This window comes from Peromyscus maniculatus, chromosome 14 (genome assembly GCF_049852395.1).
Source record: "Peromyscus maniculatus bairdii isolate BWxNUB_F1_BW_parent chromosome 14, HU_Pman_BW_mat_3.1, whole genome shotgun sequence".
Lineage (NCBI taxonomy): Eukaryota > Metazoa > Chordata > Mammalia > Rodentia > Cricetidae > Peromyscus > Peromyscus maniculatus.
Window position 1 is genome coordinate 12939298 of NC_134865.1, and position 24876 is coordinate 12964173.

Below are 24876 nucleotides of genomic sequence, written 5' to 3' on the forward strand. Positions count from 1 at the left end.
TTAACACTGAGCTCAGATTTGTATACACTGACTGACTGGGGGTGTTAAAGAGGAATTAACAATATTTCCAACACGATGGCACCGAGTCCAAGTCCCGGATCTGTCAACGCACAGATGCTTGGTCTTGATCAAGTTACTTACATTATTTTCCTCACTGAGAAAAGGGGTTAATAATAAAACCCATTCCATTCCATAAGATAGCAAAGCAGATATATTGAGTGATTACATGCTGTGCATTCTGCTTTCATACTGTCCACTTGTGATTAACTGCTGTGTTTTATGCTCCACAGCTTTGGATACGGTCAACCATTTCCTCTGCTCTGCATTTCTCTGCTCCAAGCCTCTTCTGCTTAGTCTCACAGAGTTCAAGTTTGGGAGACTGAACAAACGGAAGCAGTGTCCACCAACATTGAAAATGGAGGAAGAAAAGCTCAAAGGAGGGCAATGACAGCCCTCCAGCTACAGTCCCTCCTGCTTCAGCAATCTGTCCAGCCTCATCTGTCCTGCAAACCCTTCCTAACATGCCACTCCTATGCCTGCCTCCATCCCAGCATCCCAGCACACATCACTCTAACTGCCGCAGCAGCAGCAGCATACGCCTGGCTGCTCATACGTCCATTGCCTATTTAAATAGACCATCATCTATTTAAATAGCACAGATCCATGCAGTAGGAACCATGTATAACCCCACACTTTATGGATGGGGAAACTGAGGCTTGGACAAGTTGGGTCATTTGACCAAGGTCATACTTTAGAGTAGCAAAAGCTGTCCTCTGGTCTAGACAACCTTGTTCCAAAGTATGCTACCAATTTCTCTTTAACGGCTCTAGAAATGTGGCTCACAGATTCCTGACACTATCTGAAACCCTTCCAGGAGGGCTGCCATGTCAAGCTACTTTAATAATAATAAACTGTTATTATTCGCCTTGTCCCGCTGCGCTGAAATTTGCACAGACGACGGCAAACAGTGCAGAGTAAAACAGTGAACACTCCTTCCCACATGAGATCATCAATCATCTGGGGTGAGAGATGAGCTCGAGAAAGAGCCACGGGTGGGTCTGAATGCATGCGTGCATCCAGTTCACACCTCTGGGCTGATTCCGTACTGCAACCGATCTTTAAGCACCACTTGTACCATTTCTGTGCATTAACCAGGAAAAATATTTATAACTGTGGTAAAAAGCTATTAAAATATGACTCACTTCCCAGTCTATGTGACACTAGATTTAATATACTTCATTGGAAAGAACACATTAATATATATATATATATATTATATATATACATATATATACATATACATTTATACATACATATATATATACATAAAATGTATGTGTGTGTGTGAGCACAGGTGTGTGTGCGCAAGTCAGACCACAGCTTTTCAGAACTGCTTCTCTGCTTCAACCACGGAGACAGGGAGTGAACTCAGGTTGTCAGGTTTGCTCAGCAAGTACTTTATACATGACGCTTCTCTTAGGCCCTGAACATTGTATTTTATATTAATGTAATTGACTTTCAAGTAGTCTCTTACATGAAAAAAAAAAAGCCATTTGAATTCCTCAGTTTTCTTCTTCAATAGATAAAAAGAATTGACATAAGTCACTTGTATCTTTTTGGTTTTTCAAGACAGGGTTTTTTTTCATGGTGTAGCCCTGGCTGTCCTGGAACTCACTCTGTAGCCCAGGCTGGCCTTGAACTCACAGAGATCCGCCTGCCTCTGCCTCCCGAGTGCTGGGATTAAAGGTGTGCGCCACCACCACTCGGCAGCATAATTCACCTTAACAAAAGTTCCTTGGATATCTTTAAACAATTTTAAGTGTCCAAAAGCATCTGATATTAAATAAATTAATTAATTAATTAATTAATAATAAATAATAAATAAAATATTTTAAAAAATAAAATAATGATTCTTCAAAACATTAAAGAAGCTCTTTAAAAAAAAGAAATAGCTCAGTGGGTAGGATTTGTCATATAAGCATGGTGGCCTGAGTTAAATCCCTAGAATCCACATGAAAGGCAAGATGAGGTCGAGGCCAGCTAAGCTGGAGAGAGATCTGCCTAGGCCTGCCTCAGCTACACGGAAGGACAGAACCAGCACCTGAAAACCTGTCTGACCTCTACACATGCACTGCAGCATAGATATACCTGTACACACACACACACACACACACACACACACACACACACACACACACACACTTTTTAAAAGACAGTGAGTATATCACGTTTCTCTTTAATATTTCAAGTATTTGTCATATTGTAGGTATTTTGTCACTATTTGTAATAAGTAGATGAACAATGGAAGGGAAATTGTCTCAGTTTTCATCTACCACATAATTAACCTTTACTAGGACATTTACAGTAGCATACTACTGTCTTATTGGCCTATGTACTAAATGAATTACTCCTGGGTGAGGACTGTTCTTTCTCTGTCCTTTCTACCAACCTTGTCTAAAGCAGTTCAGTGAGTAGATTAAGCTAATCTTATTCTATTGATTTCTATTGTGTTAAGACTAACTCGTCTTAGGTTTTCAATTTACTCTACCCACTACTGGATTAATGACCTTAGTAATGGTGCTACCTTGAGGTGGCTACCCTAGATACAGGTTAAGCCCACAGCCACCTATGTGATAAGGCTTGGCAATTGGTCTATCCACACACAATTGGCAAGTGGCTACTAGTGCTACCACACCTGTGGTCCTGAGGCAGGCCATTTGCATACAAAGGGGACCAAAGATACAGTCCAGTCAAAAGCATCTATAAGTGTAGCAGGTCTACCACTTGTGATACCTGCTTACAGGCTCCAGGGCTTCATGATAACAGAAGGTTCTATATGTTTTCTGGATGCTATCCTCAAATGAAGTGCATTCTCACTATATACACTCACATATACAGAGTCATATTTTCAAAATTCTCATGTAAAGCAATCAGTCATCATGTCTTCTTATGTAAATGTGGATTTCCTTTTGATTCGTTGACTTTAACTTAATATTAACTTTTACTTTAAGTGGGGACACTTCCCATTATCAGAAGATGTTCCATATTGCTTCAAACACCGTAATCATTTTGCCAGAGGTGGACAAGAGGCAAGCTTTGCTTCTGAAACACTCCTGTTTGTTACCCATTGTCCAGACTGTGCTTTGGCAGTTCTTCTAGCTAAATGTAGATTAAAATTATCCTTTCTTAGAGGCTAATAGTTTAATTATATCTCAAGCTACCTTCTATATTTAAGCACCTCTGATTCAGACGAGCTATTAATAACCTTTCTCTCTGAAAAGAGTGTTTGGCTTTACTCAAAAGATTTCTGAGAGCCAAGGGAACCAGAACACCCATGTGGCTTTGGATAAGATGCTTAAACCCATTTCTAAAGTAAGTTAGAGGAAACTGTTCTTAGCCCTCTGCCAACATTCAATCAAGAGGAGACACACTATTACTTTAATACAGGGAAAGAAGATTTTTACTGGAGATGTTACCGTAACTGGCCGTTCCTTAGTAGTTGTCTGGAACTCCTTCTCTTCTTCTAGCTCGGGTGTTTGGACTGGTACCTGAGATGATCCAAAGTACATTTGTTCCATCAAAGAAATACCCTTAAGAGAAAAATGAAACAAAGTAATGTCTATTATAAAAATCATTGAAATGCATTATTTAGTATAGCAAAGTGTTAGGCAATTAAAACATTAAATTAGAAATACATAAGAGAAATATAAAGTACTCCATAACATTCAATAAATGAGAAAAGTATTTTTTTTAAAGCATGAAAATATTTCTGTGTAGCTGGGCATAATGATACTTGCCTTTAAACCCAGTACTTAGGAAACCATAGGCAGAAAGTTCTCTGAGTTAGAGGCCAGCCTGTTGTACACAATGAGTTCCAGGTGCACTCAGGCTATATAGTGAGACCCTATCACACACACACACACACACACACAAACACACACAGGTTTATTCTATTTCATGGACTTTTAAAATATTGACCTTTATAAATAGATGATTAAATTTAATAATAAAATTATATAATATCAGCTACTATAAAACACTACCATTTAATCAGGTATTGTAAAGATCACACAAGACACTAAAATTAAATCTAAGATTTAATCCAAGTAAAAGTAAAAGGACTATGAATGCATTTTAACCCCCACTGCCTGATACTGTCGGTGTCACTTTTACCATCACTAGTGCTGGTTAAAATGACCAGCACTCTACTTACCTGTGGTCCTAAGACATTCCAGGGATAGACAATAAACCCAGAAGCAAGTGACCCTGGTTATGTGTAAACTATGAGTCCCCATATCTGACATCACCAGGCAAGTTAGTTTGTTTACTTTTACCTCGGTTTTATCACCCATGCACTCAACTCTATAACTTTTTAAGACCCCTTTCTCCTCTAGCTTTTAGTAATGTCAATTGCAAAATCTAAAAACATAAAACATCCAAGAAATCATGGACACTATGAAAAGACAAAACTTATGAATGATATGAATAGACAAAGAAGAAACCTAGTCAGAGGCACAGAAAATAATTTTTCAAAGAACCATAAAAGAAAATTTCCCCAGTCTAAATAAGCAGGTTCCTATGAAGGTACAAGAAGCATACAGCAGCTGGGTGGTGGTGGCTCACACCTTTAATCCCAGCACTCGGGAGGCAGAGCTAGGCAGATCTCTGCAAGTTCGAGGCCAGCCTGGTCTACAGAGTGAAATCCAGGACAGGCACCAAAACTACACAGAGAAACCCTGTCTTAGAAGAAGAAGGAGGAGGAGGAGGAGGAGGAGGAGGAGGAGGAGGAGGAGGAGGAGGAGGAGGAGGAGGAGGAGAAGGAGAAGGAGAAGGAGAAGGAGAAGGAGAAGGAGAAGGAGAAGGAGAAGGAGAAGGAGAAGGAGAAGGAGAAGAAGAAGAAGAAGAAGAAGAAGAAGAAGAAGAAGAAGAAGAAGAAGAAGAAGAAGAAGAAGAAGAAGAAGAAGAAGAAGAAGAAGCACACCAAATATGCTGGATCAGAAAAGAAACTCCCCAGGACACATAATAATCAAAACACTGTGGTATGGGCTATTTGTACACTGTGTGAAAGTGTATTACTATGATTGGTGTAATAGAGCTTCTAAATAGTCAATAGCTAGGCAGGAGGCATAGGCAGGACTTCTGGGCAGAGAGAGAGGAAGTAGAAGATGAATCTAAGCATGTGGGAGACACAAAGAAACACAGAAGAAGAAGGATGAGCGGTGCTTGACAGAATGTGAATTAATAGAAATGGATTAATTTAAGTTATAAGAGCTAGTTAAAATTAAACCAAAGCTAAGGCCAAGCTTTCATAATTAATAAGTCTCCATGACATTATTTGTGAACTGGAGGCCCAAAGAAAAATCCAACTATAACACTGAGTGTAAGAAACAAACAAATGAAAAAATCAACAATAACAAAAAGATAGGAAAAAGGCTAAGTCACATACAAAGGCAGGCCCAAAAGAATAACACCTGACTTTTAAATGGAGATTCTGAAAGCAAAAAGAGCCTGGAAAGATGTTCTGCAAACTGTGAGAGACAAAAAAAATGCCAGCCCAGACTACTATACCCAGCAAAACTATCAGTCACAGTCAACTGAAAAAAGCATTCCACAGAGGGGAAAAAATAAGCAATTTCTACCTACCAATACAGCTCTAAAGAAGGTTAATCATACTCAAAAAGCCATAATGAGCAACTTACCTGAAAACAATAAATCAAAAGAGGGAGAAAACCTACACCATAACAACAAAATAGCAGGAACCAATGAATACTGCTCATTGACAACTACCAATACTAATGGTTTCAATTACACTATAAAAAGATGCAGACTAACAGACTGGATTAGAACACAGGATCCTTCTTTCTGCTGCATCCAAGCAACACCCCTCATTATCAAGAATAGACATCACCTCATGGTACAAGGTATATAAAGGTATTTCAAGCAAATGAACTCATGTAGTAAGCAAATGCAACAATTTTAATATCTGACAAAATTGAATTCAAACCAAAACTAATAAGAAGAAACATGGAAGGACACTACATACTCATCAAAGGAAATATCCACCAAGAGAATATTGCAATTGCAGTTCCTGGAAATAGATCCACCTCAAGATCCCACTATACCACTCTTTGGCATATACCCAAAGGACTCTACACTGTATTACAGAGATCCCTCTTCATCCATGTTCATCACTGATCTCTTCATAACAATCAGAAATTGTAAATAGCCCAGATGTCCATCAATTGGTGAATGGGAAAATGATACATTCATACATTTGTCATTCATTCCCCTGCCTGCCCCGCCCCCAAAGCTTCCTTCATTGTTTAATATGGTATACAAAAGTGTCAGAGCTAGATGGCACTGGAAAAATCAGTACCATCTGAAGAGAACCCAAATGCCATGGGTAATGAAACCCAAGCTCTGAGCTCAAAGGGTGCCATGTCTCCAAAGCAAACCAAACAGAGCCTTCCAGGTAATCGGATGCAAGCGGATGGAACAGTACCACATGCAGCAGCTATCTAGCTTCTGTCTGTCCTGTGCAGCTGGCTCGGTATTTCTTCAGTCATCCTTCAGAGAAGGGATGAGGAGTAAAGCCCATATGCACACTTCTTGGAATGAAATCCAACGTCTTCCCGAATGACAGTGTCCTTGATGACATGAGTCAAGAGTCCGTTTCTAGCACATGCCTTCCTATGATCTCATTAATATTTCCTCAGAGTATACCACCTTCAAGTAAAGGACCATGAAGCTCAAGTTTCAGGAAGGGGGGAAAAGACAGTTTGTGGCCCTGAATAAGGGACTTGTCCGCACAGGTAAAAAAATGCCCTAATTTGCATCACAATCGCTTGCTCCCTGAAGGTATAAACCTGATGGCACTGGCTGGCAGAATTCTACTTGCAGGCACAGGAATGTGTCAGGACCGCTTTGTATTCAGTCTCCCACATTTTACTTTTTTCCCCAGTTAAACATTTTATATGATTATTATGGATGATTTGACCCTAAATTCAATAGAACTTCCAGCACTGAAAAAAAAAACAAAACTGTGATTTCAAATAAAACAGAAATTGAGTAGCTGTTATGTAAATGTAAACATCAACACTGCTAGAAGAGGCATCTGTAATCATGCAAGGCATCTTCTCCACAAAGTCCTTAAGTCTTTTCAAAAGATTCAGTATTTCTAGAAACATGGTAGGTACCACTATATTTCAAGGAAGATGGAATTTCTCTTCAGTAAGTGCCCCTTACTACAGAATTATATACACACTGTGTTTAAACTATTGAGTTTTTTCATGGAATAGGTTGTTTAAAACAGAAAATCTGAAACAGAGGTGTCCTAATTAGCTTAAACAATCAACTCAACACAACCTAAAGTAACCTGAGCAATTCCACCTGAGAGATTCCTCAGGTCAGACTGTCCTATAAGCGTGTCTGTGGGGATTTATCTTGACTGTTCATTGGTATGGGAGGACCCAGCAAACTATGGGTGCCGCCATTCCCTAGGCAGGCAGACAGTTCTTAAACTGCTTAAGAAAGCTTATTAAGAAGCATGAGCCTGCCAGCTAGCCAGCAAACAGCATCCCACCATGACTTCTGTTTCTAAGTTCCTACATGAGTTCTTGAACTGACTTCTCCCAGGTATGGACTAACTTGTAAGCTGAAATAAAACCTTGCCTGGCCTACATTGCTTTTGGTCATGGTACTTGTCAATGAAACTAGAACAAGAAATAAACAGAAAAATATTTCAAGAATATGACAGAGCCTAAGGCTGGGCAAAGCTTCAATCTTCACTCACTGTCATCCCCACTAGAAAAAACAACCCATCTGGATTTTCTTTTTTGAAAACCTGTAAAGAAATTTGACTCAAAAATAAAAGAAATAATAATAACAACAATAATAATAGTAAAATTGCTAAAAGAGAGAGAGAGAGAGAGAGAGAGAGACAATCACAAAGACAGGCCTTCCTGGAAACAAAAATTACATAAATATGTAATATTACAATTCACAAATACTATTTATAGGAAAGCAAATTACTGTAACATTGATCTTAAGTGCTCTGATCTTAAGATATTTCAGACTTTGCAGGGGTGGGGAATGAATCCTGTAGGACAATACTAATAAAAAAAAAAATATCTGCTTCAAAAAAAAAAGGAAGAAAGAAATTTTTTTTTTCTTTTTTTTCTTTTTTGGAGCTGAGGACTGAACCCAGGGCCTTGTGCTTGCTAGGCAAGTGCTCTACCACTGAGCTAAATCCCAAGCCCCTTGGAAGAAAGAAATTTGAGTAAATGTGTTGGCCTTCGTCTTCTAGGCTATAGCAATTTGCTAAGTTGATATGACATTCCTTTTGAATTAAGTGGCAAGGACTCAGGGAGTGGCGTCTAGCTAGCTACGTGAGCAGCCCTGTGCAACAGCAGTTCAGTTGGAAATGCCGAGAAGAGCAAGAGTAGTGTGGGCACAGCGGGTAAGAGTCCTTCCCTTGAGAAGAGGCATCAAGCTAGAGATGAAAAAGACAGACAAGAAAGGCTTTTCAGGCTGCAAAACAAGTATATGTAGTCAAGCATAAATATTATGCAAGGCTCCAAGCTCAATCCACATATAAATTCAATGGATAGACAAAGATGAAAATAAGTCTATACAGAACAGAAAGTGCACCTGTTCCCAGTTTGCCAGTGAAAGACTAATTTGGGGGGAAAGCTGGACTCCTGGAGTGGGAGAGGAGGCAGAGAAAAATGGAGCATGGTTCTTATTTCATATCTTAATATAGGACCATGTGAAAATAATTGTGTGTCTATCAATTCTGAGAACTCATATACCTCTTATTTATTTAGCCAACAGTACTCTACGAAGGTGAAGTTTCCCAGCTGGAGATGTGGTTTAGGGCGGAGGAATGGCCTGTGATGTGTGAGGCCTTAGGTTTTATCTCCATCCTAGCACCGCCAAGACTCTGTCTCAAAACATAGAGGTGATTTTATGGGATGAGGCCCTTGTTACTGTCCCCGATGGCACAAAACAGCAGCAGCAGCAGCAGCAATGACATAAAAGACTCCAAGATGTGTGGATGATTTTGTGGGACAAAGGGTATGTGAAGCACTTGCTGTGTATATTACTAACACAGAGACTTCTTGTTTTGCCTCGAAATTCTGTCACCGACTACTTCACCCTTTCATTTCCTCGGTTTGTATCCTGAAAATTCTGGTTTCCTTGTCAACCCCTCCCTTCCTTCATCCCTGCCAATCATGGTCCCCCTAACATTTTCTCAGTCTTTTTCAGAATGTGATGGTGCAAATTATTCAGTATTTTTAATGTTTCTTCTTTTCACTTAGTAATATAAATTTGGTTGTTTCCACACAGTAACTTTTGAGAGGTGGTAGAGTGTGTTCTAATTCAACATTGTGAAAGGAAAGATGGAAACATGTTTATATTTTTCCCAAATAACACCAAATCAAAAAATGTTTCAGTTTTTGCCATTTCTGAATCAAATGATAAATATTATTAGCCCCTTTAGTTATATCCTTTAAAAAATGCAAAAATGCTATCTGAAAAGTTGAATTAAACATGATGAACCTATCCAATGTACAACAAAAAAGATTTGTAATACCACCTGTAGATCTTATTCCAAAAGGCTTCTTTCTGAGAGCTATCATTCAAAGTGGTCCCCAAGGACACTCAACTCCTGAATAGGCCTCTCGTAAGTGAGCAAGCTGACTGTGTAGTCTGCCAAGGAGAGCAGAAATAGAAATGTGTAGCTACGCCATAAAACTCAAGGCAACTTCGGTCTAGCCGTCTTACATCACTTGGCTTTGGGAGAGCCATTTGGAATGTCAAGAGGCCATCAAGCAGTCCTGTGGTGAGGAACTGCACCAAATTATTGGTGCTGTGATAGGTGTATATATCCTAGAAACAGATCCTTTGTTTTCAGTCAAGACTTCAAATAATAAGGCCCCCAGACAAGACCTAGACCCAATTCATGATGTGGGGCCACACCATATTGATAGGCAGCTTCTGGAACCCTGACCCCCAAAACCTAACACAAGTGCACTGTTTTAAGCTATCGAAGCTTTGGGGCAATTTATTGCACAGCAATGAAGGATAAAAAGATGCTCTAAATTAAAACTCCAGCTCCAGGTATTTCCCAGCATTCCTAGAGAATCTATGACTTCAAAATCTCTTAACAGTCCTTATTTTTTAGTATATTTTCTTCTTCATTATTACCAGTGTGTAATTTTCTTAGCTTTCTTAAAACAGACATTGCTTAGAAACACCATGAAAAGGTGAAGTAGTTGGTGAAAGAATTTCTGAATAAAACAGTATGTGTGTGTATAATATACACTGAAAATACTTCACATACCCTTTGTCCTAAAAATTCATTCATACATCTTGAAGTCCTTTCTGTCATTGCTGCTGCTGCTGCTGCTGCTGCTGTTTTGTGCTAATGGGGACATTAGCTAATGGGGACAAGGGCCTTGAACATGCTAGGCTAGCGTTGTAACAGTGACCTATACCTAAAGACCTGGGAGTTGTATCACTTAATATCACATTGCATTCATCACCACCTTTATATAGCACATCCCTTACAGGGCTCTAAAGTATTTGTAAAATCTTTAGAATTACAGAGCTTACTGGAAGTAGAACATTCATACGCCAAGAACATGATTTTTTTTTTTTGTCTTATTAAACAAAGCCAATGAAGCAACCCTCTCATTCTTTTAGTTACACCATCTCATACAAGATTTTTATGCAATGTATGTGTCTTTCTTAGTTACAGTAAAGATTCCTTAATATCCACAAAAGTGAACGACCAGCCCTAAGTTTTGCTCTCTGCATACTAAATCCCATATTGTCCAAACTTTTGTCCTATAGAGTTGAGAAAATGAACAATAAATTTTGAAAAGAACTTATAAAAACATTCTCTTAAGCTTCCTAAGATTTAGTAACATAAATAAATACCCCCAAAATAAAATTCAGAGTTCCAAAAGCAAGCATACTTTTGTTTACCTCATTCAACAAATATTTATTTATAGAGTAACTACTAAGTCCAAGGAACTTGTAGCATTAAAAGGCAAAATAAAAATAATCTTGTTTCCAGGATTTTATGGTCTTCAAAACAAACTCAGCAATTTAAACCTCACAAGAACAGAAGAAAAGAAAAGGATCACTTAGGGTGTCACCACCTAAAGGAACATATATATATGTGTGTGTGTGGTTAGATAAATAATAATAATATGCTACCAAATGAGTAGTTGCCCAAAGGGGCTCCATGGGAAATCCCCAAACAACCCAGGAGACAATAGTTTGCTCTCCACAAACTCACAGCAAAGCCCAGCTGTGGAAGCAAACTCATACAAGCCATTGAACATGGAGAAGTTGAGTTGGTGCCTACATAAAACCTTCACCCCTAAGTTCTAGTGTCTTTGGTACAGGAAGATACTCTGCAGGCTACCAAAAGAGAAGCATAAACACCAACCCAGCCACAAATCTTTGACCTACAATCTGTCCTGCCTGTAAGATATGCTGGGGCAATGGTGGCACAAGGCTTGTGGGAGTAACCAACCAACGTCTGATTTGACCTGGAACCCATACCTGACACTGTCTGGATGACAAAGAATCAGAGATTAGATAGTCCAGGGACCTTCGGTAAAACCAAATACTATTTGGTCTTAAAAAAAATAAAGAAATACACCTGCCAGGGAGCCAGGTTGGCTGACTGTAGATGTTCACCTCTCACTCTTTCCCAGACCAGATCCTTTCAGTCTCGCCCTCAGCTCTGCAATAGAATACCTGCTGCTGCCTTCCCTAGCCCCATCTCCTGTGAATCCCACAGATCTGCCCATCCTAACCTCCCTCCTACCACTCCTTGCTTTATCCCAGCTGCCAACTCCAGCAGGAAACCCTTGCTAACCCAAAGGCCATTCCTGCCAGGGACTCAGGTAGGCGGCGTGAAGATCTCCACCTCCCCTCTGCTCCTCCAGTCCCAATCCCCCAAATCTTACACCCAGCTCTGAGGCAGAACCTGCTGCAGACTCCCTTTCCCCTCTGACTCCATCCCCAAGAGATCACAAAGATCTCCTCCAACTTTCTTCGCCCCAACTCCTCCTCTTATCTCAGCCTCCAGCACCAGCAGGCATTCCCTATGAACACACCAACTGAGCAGGACAAAGAAACAGGCAAGCCAGCTGAAGACCTTCACCACTTTCTCCTCTCCTCCAAATCTATTCCCCAGTCTCATCCTTAGCTCTGTAACAGAACACCTGCTGCACCCTTCTTTCGATGCCCACCTCCAACAGACTCCCACAGACACTCCTCTCCTAACCTCTATCCCCCTATTCTGCTTTATCCCAGTTGCCAACTCCAGCAGGCACCCCCTGTTAACCCAAAGGCCATTTCCGCCAGGGAAGCAGGTAGGCAACCTGCAGATCTTCACCTCTCCTTCGGCTCCTCCAGATCCAAACCCCAGTCTCATTCCCAGCACAATAGCAACCCACTGGGATGAACTCTCTTCACAGTTTACCCATTCCAAGGAGAGAGATCCTGGTTAAACACTTCTCTCCTTCTTCCTCTGAAACCATTCAGATCCTAACCTATACCCCTTCCTAAGTGTCAGCTCACAATACCCAGAAACACACTTTCCTTTGAACCCCCACATCTATCAGATCTACAGGAAATTTCCTATCAGATAAGACACAGCCATCACACCCTCCTAAAATTCAAAGAGGAAGGAAAAACCAAGAAACAAAACATTCCCGCCACCCCCCAAAAGACAGAAATCATCCCAATCCCAGTTGCCTAGACACCAGTGTAAGGACACAATCAACAACAGCCAGGGCAATATGTCACCACCAGAGCTGACCTGTCCTACTACAGCAAGACCTGAATATTCAAACATGACTGAGGCACAAGAAAAAGCCCTTAAAACAAACTATATGAAGATGATGATGATGATGATAGAGGTCCTTTAAAAGGAAGTGAATAAAGCCCTTAAAGAAATGCAGGAAAACATAAACACACTATTGGAGGAAATGAATAAACCCCTTAAAGTAATCCAGGAAAACATAAACAGTGGACAGAAATGAATAAAACTATTCAAGACCAGAAAAAGGAAATAGAATCAATAAAGAAAACACAAATTGGGGGCATTGTGGGAATGAAAAACTCAGGATTCAAACAGGAACTACAGAGGCAAGCTTCACCAACAGGATACAAGAGATGAAACAGAGAATCATAGTCACTGAAGATACAATACAAGAAACAGATACATTGATCAAAGATGGTGTTAAATCTAAAAAGTCCTGACAGGGAAATCTGAGACACTATGAAAAGATCAAACCTAAGAAATGTAGTAGAATATTATTTTAAGGTGTGTTACTTTTGTTTATGTTGCATTTGTTTAACTCTGCGAAGCTGTGTTACTGTGCCTGCCTAAAACACCTGATGGTCTAATAAAGAACTGAATGGCCAATGGCAAGGCAGGAGAAAGGATAGGCAGGCATGGAGAATATATAGGGGGAGAAATCTGGAAAGAGAGGCCGAGAGCTAGGAGCCTCTAGAGAAAGAGGAGGACTCCAGGGAACAGCCACCCAGCTACAAAACAAGCCATGGAGAAAGAGTAAGATTTACAGAAGTTAGAGAACAAGAAAAGCCCAGAGGTAAAGGTAGACGGGATAATTTAAGGAAAGCTGGCAAGAAACTAAGCCAAACTAAGGCTAGGTATTCATAAGTAAGAATAAGCCTCTGTATGTGTAATTTATTTGGGAGCTGGGTGGTGCCCCTGCCCCAAAAAGAGCAAAACCCACCAACATTAAAGAAAAATAGGGATAGAGAAAGGAGACGAAACCCAGCTCAAAGGCCCAGAAGTTATTTTCAACAAAAATCAAAGAAGAAAAATTTCCCAACCTAAAGAAGGTGATGCCTATCAAAGTACAAGAAACAAAGAACAACAAATATCCTGGACCAGAAAAGAAAGTTCCCTCACCACATAATAATCAAAACACAAAATGTACAGGACAAAGAAAGAATATTAAAAGCTGCAAGGGGAAAAGACCAAGTAACATGTAAAGGCAGACCTATTATAATTATGCCTGACATCCGAGGTCCTACCACAGCCAGTGTCTGTGTTGATGTCCGTGGCCTGCGGTGCCACCAAAGGCCACACAGATGCCTGGGGTCTAGGTCACATCCTGTGGCCATGTTGGTGTCCAAGGGTAGTGCCACTGCTGGGGCCATGCCGACCTGGATGGTCTTCGCTGCCACATGGGGCCATGGTGTCATCTAGCCCTGAGGGCCATGTCTGGGTCTGTGGCCCAGCAGCAGCCAGGATCTGAGTTGATGTCCGTGGCTCCTGTTACCACTGAGGCCTGTGTGAAGACCCAGGGCTGAGACAGCCACCTGAGCCCGTGTTGCTGCTGCTGGGGCATGCTGATCTGGGTGGCCTATGCTGCCACGGGGGCCATGGTGATGCTAGGGCCCAAGCTGCTGCTGAGGGCCGTGTCTAGCTAGGACTGCGGTCCTGCTGCAGCTGGGGTCTGTGATGATATCCATGACCAGTGTTGCCACAGGACATCCATCACAGGAACCATGTGCATTGAAATCTGAGGGCCATGATGAGCCAGCCCCACCCCTCACTGGTCCTGGGAGTGGCCCTGCCCCTTGCTGTTCATTGCAGCAGGAGAACTGACCTTGTCAAAGGCACCTCAACCAACCCAACCGTGGGAGAACTTCCCCACCCCCATCCTGAACTCAGAAGAGATGGCCCTACCCTTCACCATGGGCACGGAAGAACCGGCCCTGATGGAAGGGACTGGTCCTGAGGATCCCCGTGACTCAGGGCAAAAGCAGGATATCGGTGAGGGTCCAGCTACGATGGCGTGCCAGAGGCCTTGAACCAGACCAATGACTCTGCCATGAGCATTTTGTGGGTGGCGCTGATTGGACAAAGTGTACGCCTCCCAATGCCACTAGGATGAATGGAGAGGGGTTAGAAGGACAGGGGATCCATGTGGTTTTTGATTGTTTCTTCGTTTTGTTTTTAATTGATCTTGAGGGGGAGGGGTGCTGTAGGGGGAGGGGATGATATGGAGGGACCAGGAGGTGAGTAAGATTGGGGTGCATGATGTGAAATTCCCAAAGATTCAATAAAAAATATATGTTATAAAAAAAAATAGACCCAAAATATCACACCTTAGGCAAATGAGCTGAAAAATCCTTCAGAATGACATCCTATTTTTTTCCCACCCATTCCTCAAGTCCAAAGATACCTGGTAAAGAGTCTGTATCTAGGTAAAGAAATGCAACTCCTGGAACACGTGGTTTCCTGATGGTGCAGAACAGAAATGACACAGAAACACTGGTGTCCCGGGTCAGTCTGTGCACTGCTGGGTGAAAACGGGAGGCTTAGTCACCAGTGGGAATATGTGTGTGCCCCTACCCTTGTGAGCTGATGCTTCCTGCCTCCAGACCGTTTTTATCAAAATTACACAGGCTGCTTGCCTGGTCTCCTTTGGCTCTCCCATTCACAACCTAAATATAGGTGAGATCACACCCCTGTCCGTGCCATCTGGGAAGAAAATGATTGTTCCTGAGAAGCAAAAGAGTTTGTTTTCAACTCAAGGACAAAGAACCTGTGGCATGAGTTGACTGCCTCAGCGGTTGACATGAGTGGTCTAATTTGTGTGGCGTTCCCCTTGGTGACAACGAGAAGGAAGGTGTGGGATCCTTGGTTTCAATTAAAAAGTATACTCAGAGACATGGGATTTGGCCAAGTCTCATAAATCTGCTAAAAGAATCAAGACTGTCAGGTAAATTTAAATAAAACCAACCCAGTCCACTGAGGAAAAAAAAAAAAAAAAGAAGAAGAATTACACCTTGACTACCTGACTTGAAAATGGAGACTCTAAAGCCAGAAGGACCTGGACAGATGTGCTGCAGATTCTAAGAGATCACTAATGCCACCCAGACTACTCTACCCAGCAAAACTTTCAATCACCATAGATGAAGAAAAACATATTCCATAATAAAGCCAAATTTAAATAATATTTATCCAAAAATCCAATCTTACAGAAGGTGCCAGGAGGAAAACTAACAACAACCATGAAAAGGCAGGGAATAAATAATCTCAAAATAGCAAAGTCAAAAGCGCGCATGCACACACCACCACCACCACCACCACCACTGCCAACACAACCACCACCATCACCAACAATAGCAAAATATCAGGAATCAGCAATCGTCAGTCACTGATATCTCTCAATATCAATGGTCTCAACTCCCCAATACAAAGAAACAGACTAACAGAATGAATGAAAAAAACAGGATCTATCCTTTGGCTGCATCCAAGAAACACACTTTAACATCAAGAATAGACATTACCTCAAGGTAAAGGATTAGAAAAAGATATTCCAAACAAATGAACCTAAGAAGGAAGCTGGTGTAGCCATTTTAATATCTAACAAAACAGACTTCAAACCAAAACCAATCAGAAGAGATAGGGAAGGACACTACATGCTCATCAAAGGAAAAATCCATGAAGATGACATTTCAGTTCTTAACATTCTTGCCCCAAACACAAGGGCACCCAGCTTAAATCACATATTGACCCTCGCACACTGGGAGACTTCAATGTCCTACTCTCACCAATGGACACGTCATCAACACAAAATCTAAACAGAGAGATGCTGGAGCTAACAGACATTATAAACCAAGTGGACCTAACAGATATTTACAGAACATCTCATCCAAACACAAAAGAATTTACCTTCTCAGCACCTCGTGCATGGAACTTTCTGCAAAACTGATCACATACTCAGACAAAAAGCAAGTCTCAACAGATACAAAAAATTTGAAGTAACTCCCTGCATCCTATCAGACCACCAAGATTAAAACTGGATATCAACAATGAAAGAAATAATAGAAAGCTTATAAACTTATGGAAAATGAACAACTCTCTTCTGAATGAAAAATGGATCAAGACAGAAATAAAGAAAGAAATTAAGTGAAAGTGAGTACACAACATACCCAAAGTTATCAAACACAATGAAAGTTGTTTTAAAAGACAAGTTCACAGCACTAAATGCCTACATAAAAAAATAAATAAAAATAAAAATAAATAAATAAAAAAACCTAGAGAGATCTCAGACGAGCAACTTAACAGCACACTTGAAAACTCCAAAATAAAAGAAGCAACCACACTCAGGAGGAGTAGATGGCGGGAAATAATCACACTTGGGGATGAAATCAAAAACAGAAAGAAAGAGAGCAATACAAAGAATCAATGAAACAAAGAGTTGGTTTTTTGAAAATATCAGTAAGATTGACAAACCCTTCTCCAAATTAACTAAAAGGCAGAGAGATGACATCCAAATTAACAACATTAGAAATGAAAATGGGGACATAATAGACACTAAAGAAATCCAGGGAGCCATAAGGATAGACTTTAAAAACCTGTACTCCACCAAATTGGAAAATCTATAACAAATTAGATATTTTTCTCAGTAGGTACCACTTACCAAAGTTAAATCAAGATCAGAGAAGTAACAAACAGCTATAGTCCCTAGTGAAATAGAAGCAGTCATTAAAAGTATCCCAACTAAATACATTCAAGGCAAGATGGTTTTAATGCAAATCAAAACTACTTTGAGAGATTCCATCTTACACTTGTCAGAATGGCTAAGACCAATAAAACAAGTGACAGCTCATGCTTGTGAGGATGTGGAGTAAGGAAAACACTCATCCATCGCTGGTGGAAGTGCAAACTTGTACAGCCAGATTACTCAGAATGATGGGAACTGGTCTACCTCCAGACCCAACTATACCACTCTCAGACATATACCCTAAAGACACTTCATCCTACCACAAAGACATCTGCTCAACCATGTTCTCAACAGTTTTATTCATAATAGAAAATTGGAAACAAACTAGATGATCCTCAACAGAAAAATAGATAAAGAAAATGTAGTACATTTATACAATGGAGTATTACTCAGCTGTTTAAAAAAATGATATAATGAAATTTGCAGGCAAATGGGTGGAGCTATAAAACTCCTGAGTGAGGTAACCCAGAACCAGAAATATAAATATGGTATGTATTGACTTATATGTGGATATTAGCTATTAAATAAATGATAACCAAGCTACAATCTGAAGACCCAGAGAAGTTAGGTATAAAAGAAAAGACTAAGGGTGACATGTAGATCTCCCTGGGAGGGGGAAATAGAATAGATTTTATAGGTGGACTGGGGGTGGGGCGATGGGAACAGTAGGATCAGGTATAGAGGGGAAGAGGAGAGATGTGAGGGAGGGAATGAAGGGACAAACAGCTAGAATTGAGGAGCATTTGAGCGATAGTATGGAAACTTACTACAGTAGAAACTTCCTAAATATGAATGTGATCCTAATAAATTATCTAAACAATAAGGGAGACAGCATCCCAACCAGTCATCTCTTGTCACCAAAGGAAGCTTCCAGTACCGAGACTGGGTTACATCCAATTGAGTTGTTGGCCAAAAGGTCCCATGGAAATCCTCAAACAACCCAGGCTGATGCCAAGAAAACAGTTGCTCTCCACAAACTGACAGCAAGGCCCCATTGCTGAAGCAACACCCACACAACTTATTGAACAGGGGTGGATAGGTGTAGATGTAATTCTAAACGGTCTTATTAAATAAGAAACTGAGCCAAATAAAGAGTTAAAAGCCCTGAGATCGAGCAGTAGCCAAGAGCTAAGACCACCTTATCTTACCACTTGCTGCTGTCCTTCCCCTTATCTTACCTTCTTCCTGTGTCCTGTCTTTTTATTGCCTTTCTGTTCTGCCTTCTCATTGGCTGTAAACCCAACCACATGACTTCCTCATCACTGCCTGTCTATACAGACCTCCAGGTCTCTATGGTTGGTACTGAGATTAAAGGTTCAGGTCACCGCTTGGATGTGTCCTTGAACACACAGAGACTCTGTCTGACATGTGATCGGATTAAGGGCGTGTGCCACCACTACCAGACTTCTGCTTAATGGCTTGCTCTTAGCCCTGATCCCCAGGCAACTTTATTAACATATAAATAAAATCACATTTCAGCACAAATAAAATATCAACGTAGATAGGTCAAGCTGGTGCCTGCATAGAACCTTCACCCTATGCTCTGGTGTCTTTGGTACAGGAAGGCACTCTGCAGGCTACCATTAGATAAAAATCAATACCAACCAAGCCACAAACCTTTTATCTACAATCTGTCCTGCCTGTAAAATATGCTGGGGCAATGGTGGCACAAAGTTTGTAGGAATAACCAACCAATGTCTGATTTGACTTAAGGCCCACTCCGTGAGCTGGAACCCATACTGACACTTCTTAGGTGATCAAGAATCAGACACTAGATAGCACAGAGACCTAGGGTAAAACCAAATACCACTGGTCTAAAAAAAAAAAAAAGTAATGATAAAATGACTCCTAATGATATTCTATTCTACTCATAGATCAGTGTCTTATTCAGCCATTATCAGAGAAGCTTTCTCCCGAAGCAGGTGAGGACATGTAAGGAGACCCACAGCCAGACATTATACAGAGAGAGAAAAACCTTGGAACACACAGCTGTAGAAGGGTTGTCTCTACCAAACTCCACCCTCAGAGCTCAGGAAAACATGCAGAAGAGGACATGGAAAGTGTGTAAACGCCAGAGGGGATGGAGGACGCCAGGAGAACAAAGTCCTCTGAAACTACTAAGCAAGGAGCACATGACCTCACAGAGACAGAAGCAGCAAACCAGGGCCTACAAGGCTCTTCACCAGCTCCTCTGTGTGTACCTCATAGCTTTCAGTTCAGTATTTTTTTGGGACTCCTGAGTGTATGGGTGAGTGGGTCCCGATTTTTGTGCCTTCTCTTGGGGCTCTTTTCCTTCCGTGGTGTTCCTTGTCCAGCTTCAGTATGATGGTTTTTATTTTACCTTTTATTTTATTTTGTTATGTTTTGTTGTTATCTCTTAGAAGCCTGTACTTTTCTAATGAGAGACAGAAAGGGAGTAGATCTGGATGGGAGGAAGGACCAGGGGGGATAGAGGGAGGGAAACTGTAATCAGGATATACTGTATGAGAAAACAATAAATAAAAGAGGTGAAAGCATTAAATAAACAATAATAATGATGATTATGTTGTAGTTTAAATATGATACACATCATATAGATGTGTTTCCTTAAGGGTTCATATACTGAATTTTAATCCCAATGATAAAATATCAAACAAGTCCCCAACTATGGAGGCTGGCTTTTAGGAGTGGATTAGGATTAGAAAAAAAGTTATCAGTAGAATCCTCATAATTGAAAAGAGAAAGGAAGAGAAACCAAAGAAAGTGCGCGCGCACACGCACACACACACACACACACACACACACACACACACACACACACTCACATGCTCACACAGGTGCTCTCACACACATTTATTCACACATGCTCACACAGGTGCTCACACACACACATTTATTCACATGCTCACACTTGTGCTCACACTCACTTAGACTCAATCTCTGTCTCATCTCTTTCCTTCTATGTGGTTCCCTGAGGTACCTCACAGCTGTGCCATCAAGAAAGTCCTTAACAGATAAAGCTTTTCACCCATAGGACTCCAGATGCAGGAGCCAAAACTAAGCTCTTTTCTGTGTGTTACCAGGCTTCAGCTATCATAGTGCAGTGATTCCAAATTAATTAATACAATGTCATAAGAAAGGAATTCAGTCAGACCCAGAATAGAACCAAACACGACTGGAAAAATAAAATCAATGAAATGATTCCTGATGATATTCTGCTGTATTCATAGATCAGTGTTTAACCCAATCGCCATCAGATAGGCGTGATCCAGCAACCAATGGGAGCAGATGTAGAGACCCACAGCCAAGCACTAGGAGGGACCTTGCAGAAGAGGCAGAGGAGGATTGTAGGAGGCAGAGGGATCTAGGATACCACAAAGACACAAACCACAAAACCAACTAACCAGGGTTCATAGGGGCTCACAAAGACTGAAGCAACAATCAGGGACCCTGTATGGGCCTGAGCTAGGAGTTCTGCATACACCTTATGGTTATGTAGCTGGGTGTTATTGTGAGACTCCTAACAATGGGAGTGGGGGTGACTCTGACTCTTTTACCTGCAACTGGGACCCTTCTCCTCCTGGGTTGCCTTGACCAGACTTGATATAGTGTTTTTGCCTTCTCTTGTTGTAACCTGATACGCCATGTTTGGTTGATATCCCTGGGAAGCTTGCTCTTTTTTGAAGGGAAACAGAAGAGGAGTGGATTTGGGGGAGAGGGGAATGGGGGTACTGGGAGGAGTGGAGAGAGGGGAAACTGTAGTCGGGATATAATGTATGAGAGAGGAATAAAAAAGAAAAGAAAACAACAAGAAAGAGGAAGGAAGGAAGGAAGGAGGGAGGGGGAGGGAGGGAGGGAGGAAGGAAGGAAGGAAGGAAGGAAGGAAGGAAGGAAGGAAGGAAGGAAGGAAGGAAGGAAGGAACTCAGTCCATTTGTAACTAGATGTTGGAGTGAGCAGAGGACAGATTAAATACATGCAGAAAAACGTCAAAATGCAGTCTGTCCAGATGGACACAAAGGGCATTCCCGGTGGTGGTGGAGAGGGATTACTGAGCAGATCTCCAAGTCCTTTCTTTTTCCCATGGGCAAGTTACGCATGCCACTTACTATATATAGTAAGCAGGGTAGAAACGAGCCTACCCTTACATTCGCTCCCTCGCCCCTTACCCCAAACTCTGTCCTAAGGTAGGGGTGAGGCACGTGGCCCTGTGTTTACTCCGTTTCTGGGCATGATTTTGCTGACAGCTAGATCCCAAGTCAGAAGAGAAATCAGTCTGTGTGGGGACGTCTACCACATTATTTGTCTTCAATTTCCTTCTGCCCACACCTTGCCAACCAAGCAACAAGCTTGTTCATCTGCTATCAAGAAATTCAGCCACGGTTCTCAGCCGGAAGTACCAGAAGCATACTCTAGAAAGCATCGAAAGGGTGACAGAGCTCACAGAAACAGTTGAAGGAGAGCCATGACATGACGTCACAGGACCAAGAAGCAGCAAGTGTTACAGCAGTCTTCTGATAGATAAATCCCTAGGGCGGGATACCTCTCTGAGCCCTGACACAGGGGGAGGGTCTTGGTCCTGCCTCAACTTAGCATGCCAGACTTTGTAAGACCCAAGGGAGGTCTTACCCTCTGAGGAGTGGATTTGGGGAGGGGGAACTGGGATTGGTATGAAAAAAAAAAAAACTTTTTTAAAAAATAAATTAATTAAAAAATAATAAAAATTAAAAAAAAAAAATCTTGCCAGGCTGGACACAGAGCAAACCTTTAATCCCAGAACTTGGGAGGCAGAAGCAAGTGGATCTCTGTGAGTTTGAGGCCAGCCTGGTCTACATATTGAGTTCCAGACAGCCAGGGCTGCATGGTGAGAATAGATCTCAAAAAAATAAACTTGCCAGGCTTCCTCTAGATATAGGCTGACAAGGGATTCCTGATACACATGGCCCACGTGGATTCATGCCATCCTTTTTAAAAACAGACATAACGTATTGAAAAACTTCACAAGTCCACGGGATAGCTGGTGTGGTAAACTGAATTAATGACCTCAACTTTTACCCCCAAATGGGCTCACACCTTTTCCTGTGGTGTTCCCAATCATTAAAAAGGTGCACTTTGCTTTTTTCTGGCAGGATTGGCCCATATGGCTTCCTTTTGAGGGCAAAATTAAGGTAATAATGTGACAATTCTGAGTCTTGAGATCAAGACAGCTTATATGTCACCATGAGAAATAAATGCCTTTTCAAATCACAGGTTCCAGGGGGGAAACATATATGGATGTTCCTAGTCAGATGCCCATCCCAGGGAGATATATTAAACAACATGATTCAGTTATAGTTCGCAGCCATATTGGAGTCTTTAACTGATTCACTATGTATGAATAAGACAAGTGAGCAACAGATGCATGAGCAAGCACAGTCTAAATTAGCTGAGACTGGCTATTAGGTTTAGCCTCAGTTATCAACTTGACACAACGTAGAATCACATGGGAAAAGAGTCTCCATTGTCTAATTGGGTTGGACTGTGGGCATGTCCCCCAAAGAACAGTTTTAATTGTGTTAACTGATATGGAAAGACCCAGTCCACTGTGGGTGGCACCATGCCCTAGGAAAGGGGTTCTGAACTATCTGAGACTGGAGAAATGAAGTACAAAAAAGCAAGCAAGCAAGGGAGCAAATATTCATTCCCTCCTCTCTGCTCTTGACTGTGATGGGATGTGACTGGCTATTCAAGTCCCTGCCTTGATTCCCCCCCCCCCCAAGACGATGACTGAGACTGGAATGTAAAGTACAATAAACCCTTTCTCCCCTAACGTGCTTTCTGTCAGGGTGTTCCCTCACAGCAGCAGTGGCTGAAATAGGACACCAGCCAATGTAAAGATGTGAGAAATACTATTTAAAGCCATTTGGGCTTTGGGAGTTCTTCTTTTTTTTTTTTTTCCAGGCAGGGTTTCTGTAGTTTTGGTGCCTGTCTTGGGTCTCGCTCTGTAGACCAGGCTGGCCTTGAACTCACAGAGATCCGCCTGCCTCTGCCTCCCAGTACTGGGATTAAAGGCGTGCGCCACCGCCCCGCCCCTGGGAGTTCTGTTGTTATGTAGGTTATCTGGTTTATATAATTACTAAGGCAGGTAAAAGATAAGATAAAAATGAAGCTGACAGGGTCAAATTATGAGGGTCGTTCTCTGTTCTGTGCTATATGTAGTTTGGATGTAGACCTTATCCTATAGTCAGTAGAGATCCAATCAATTTCTTGTGGAAAATAAATTAATGAGCATCTGGTAAAAATGTTTTACTAGGGTTAAGGCATGAAGATGTGGGTACATGCTGGTGATGGCCTAACCTAAGTCACAAGTCACAAGAAACAGGCCTCGAAGGATATTCTTTACTAGTTCCTGCCCTCCATTTCTTAAGGGTTACCTTAAAGAGTAATATTAATTACAATAAATGTCAAGTTTTTAAATATAGGGAGGAACCATCTTCAATAAACTGGAATTCAGGTGTGTCTAGAAATATCAGGAAAAATCTGATGGGAATTCCCTAAATCTTATTTTCGTGAGTATTGAGAGTCACGTGGTTAACATTCCAGAGAATTAAGGAGTTAGTCATCCTGCTTTGCATTCTCAAGGTTACTGACTACTTTAAGGAAGTCCTTTAGAGAACCTCCATACTCTCACAGTTTTTGAAATGTCCTTTGTAATTCTTTTCAAGGTCCTTTCAACACACACACACACACACACACACACACACACACACACACACACACACACACACACAAAAGTCTTTCTTCTTGATTGCTACACCTGGATTTCTGATGCCAGATCATTTTACTTCATAGTGTCCACCCATTTTATTTTATTCATAAGGAATTGTCATAAGTGATATTTGGTATTTACAAAAAATCTAATTCACCCCCAAAGGCTAGATACTTGACGAGAAAGAGGGAAAAAAATTTACTATGAGCTACAAAAGCTATCAAGTACTGAGCACCCTGTATGCCAAGGCCTAAGCAAACATTTTGAGTATCTCATTTATGTCTTCACAATAAACCTACATAGTAGTGGTCACTATTATTCTCACTTTACATATTAAAACCAACCAACCAAGTAAAGTTAAGAGAGGTAGGCAAGGCTGAAAAGGCACAGCCTAGTGATTATGTAGCGAAGCCCCTTCTCAACGCCCATGAATAAAATATTTGAGGTAGTAAGCGTCACACTGGTGTTTCTGAATGCTCTGTATTTCTTGGGAATCGGCAGTTTTATTCCTGTTTAAAGTCTTCGGGGATCCCTTTGTGCACATGAGCCACAATGAATTAATCAGGGCTAGT

At 41.3% G+C, this 24876-nt stretch overlaps 1 protein-coding gene across 7 annotated transcripts in view; it reads right to left on the reverse strand.

Moving 5' to 3' along the window:
- The window catches only part of Ttc6 (tetratricopeptide repeat domain 6), a 200908-nt gene that overhangs the window by 129110 nt on the left and 46922 nt on the right, over positions 1-24876 (reverse strand). For all 7 annotated transcript variants that reach the window (XR_013044262.1, XR_013044263.1, XM_042260582.2 and 4 more), the window contains exon 3: positions 3477-3590. Coding sequence is in view for 5 of the 7 variants with exons in the window: in XM_042260582.2 (XP_042116516.1) it covers positions 3477-3590 (114 nt within the window). In the remaining 2 variants the exon portion in view is untranslated. The remainder of the gene's footprint in view (positions 1-3476; positions 3591-24876) is intronic.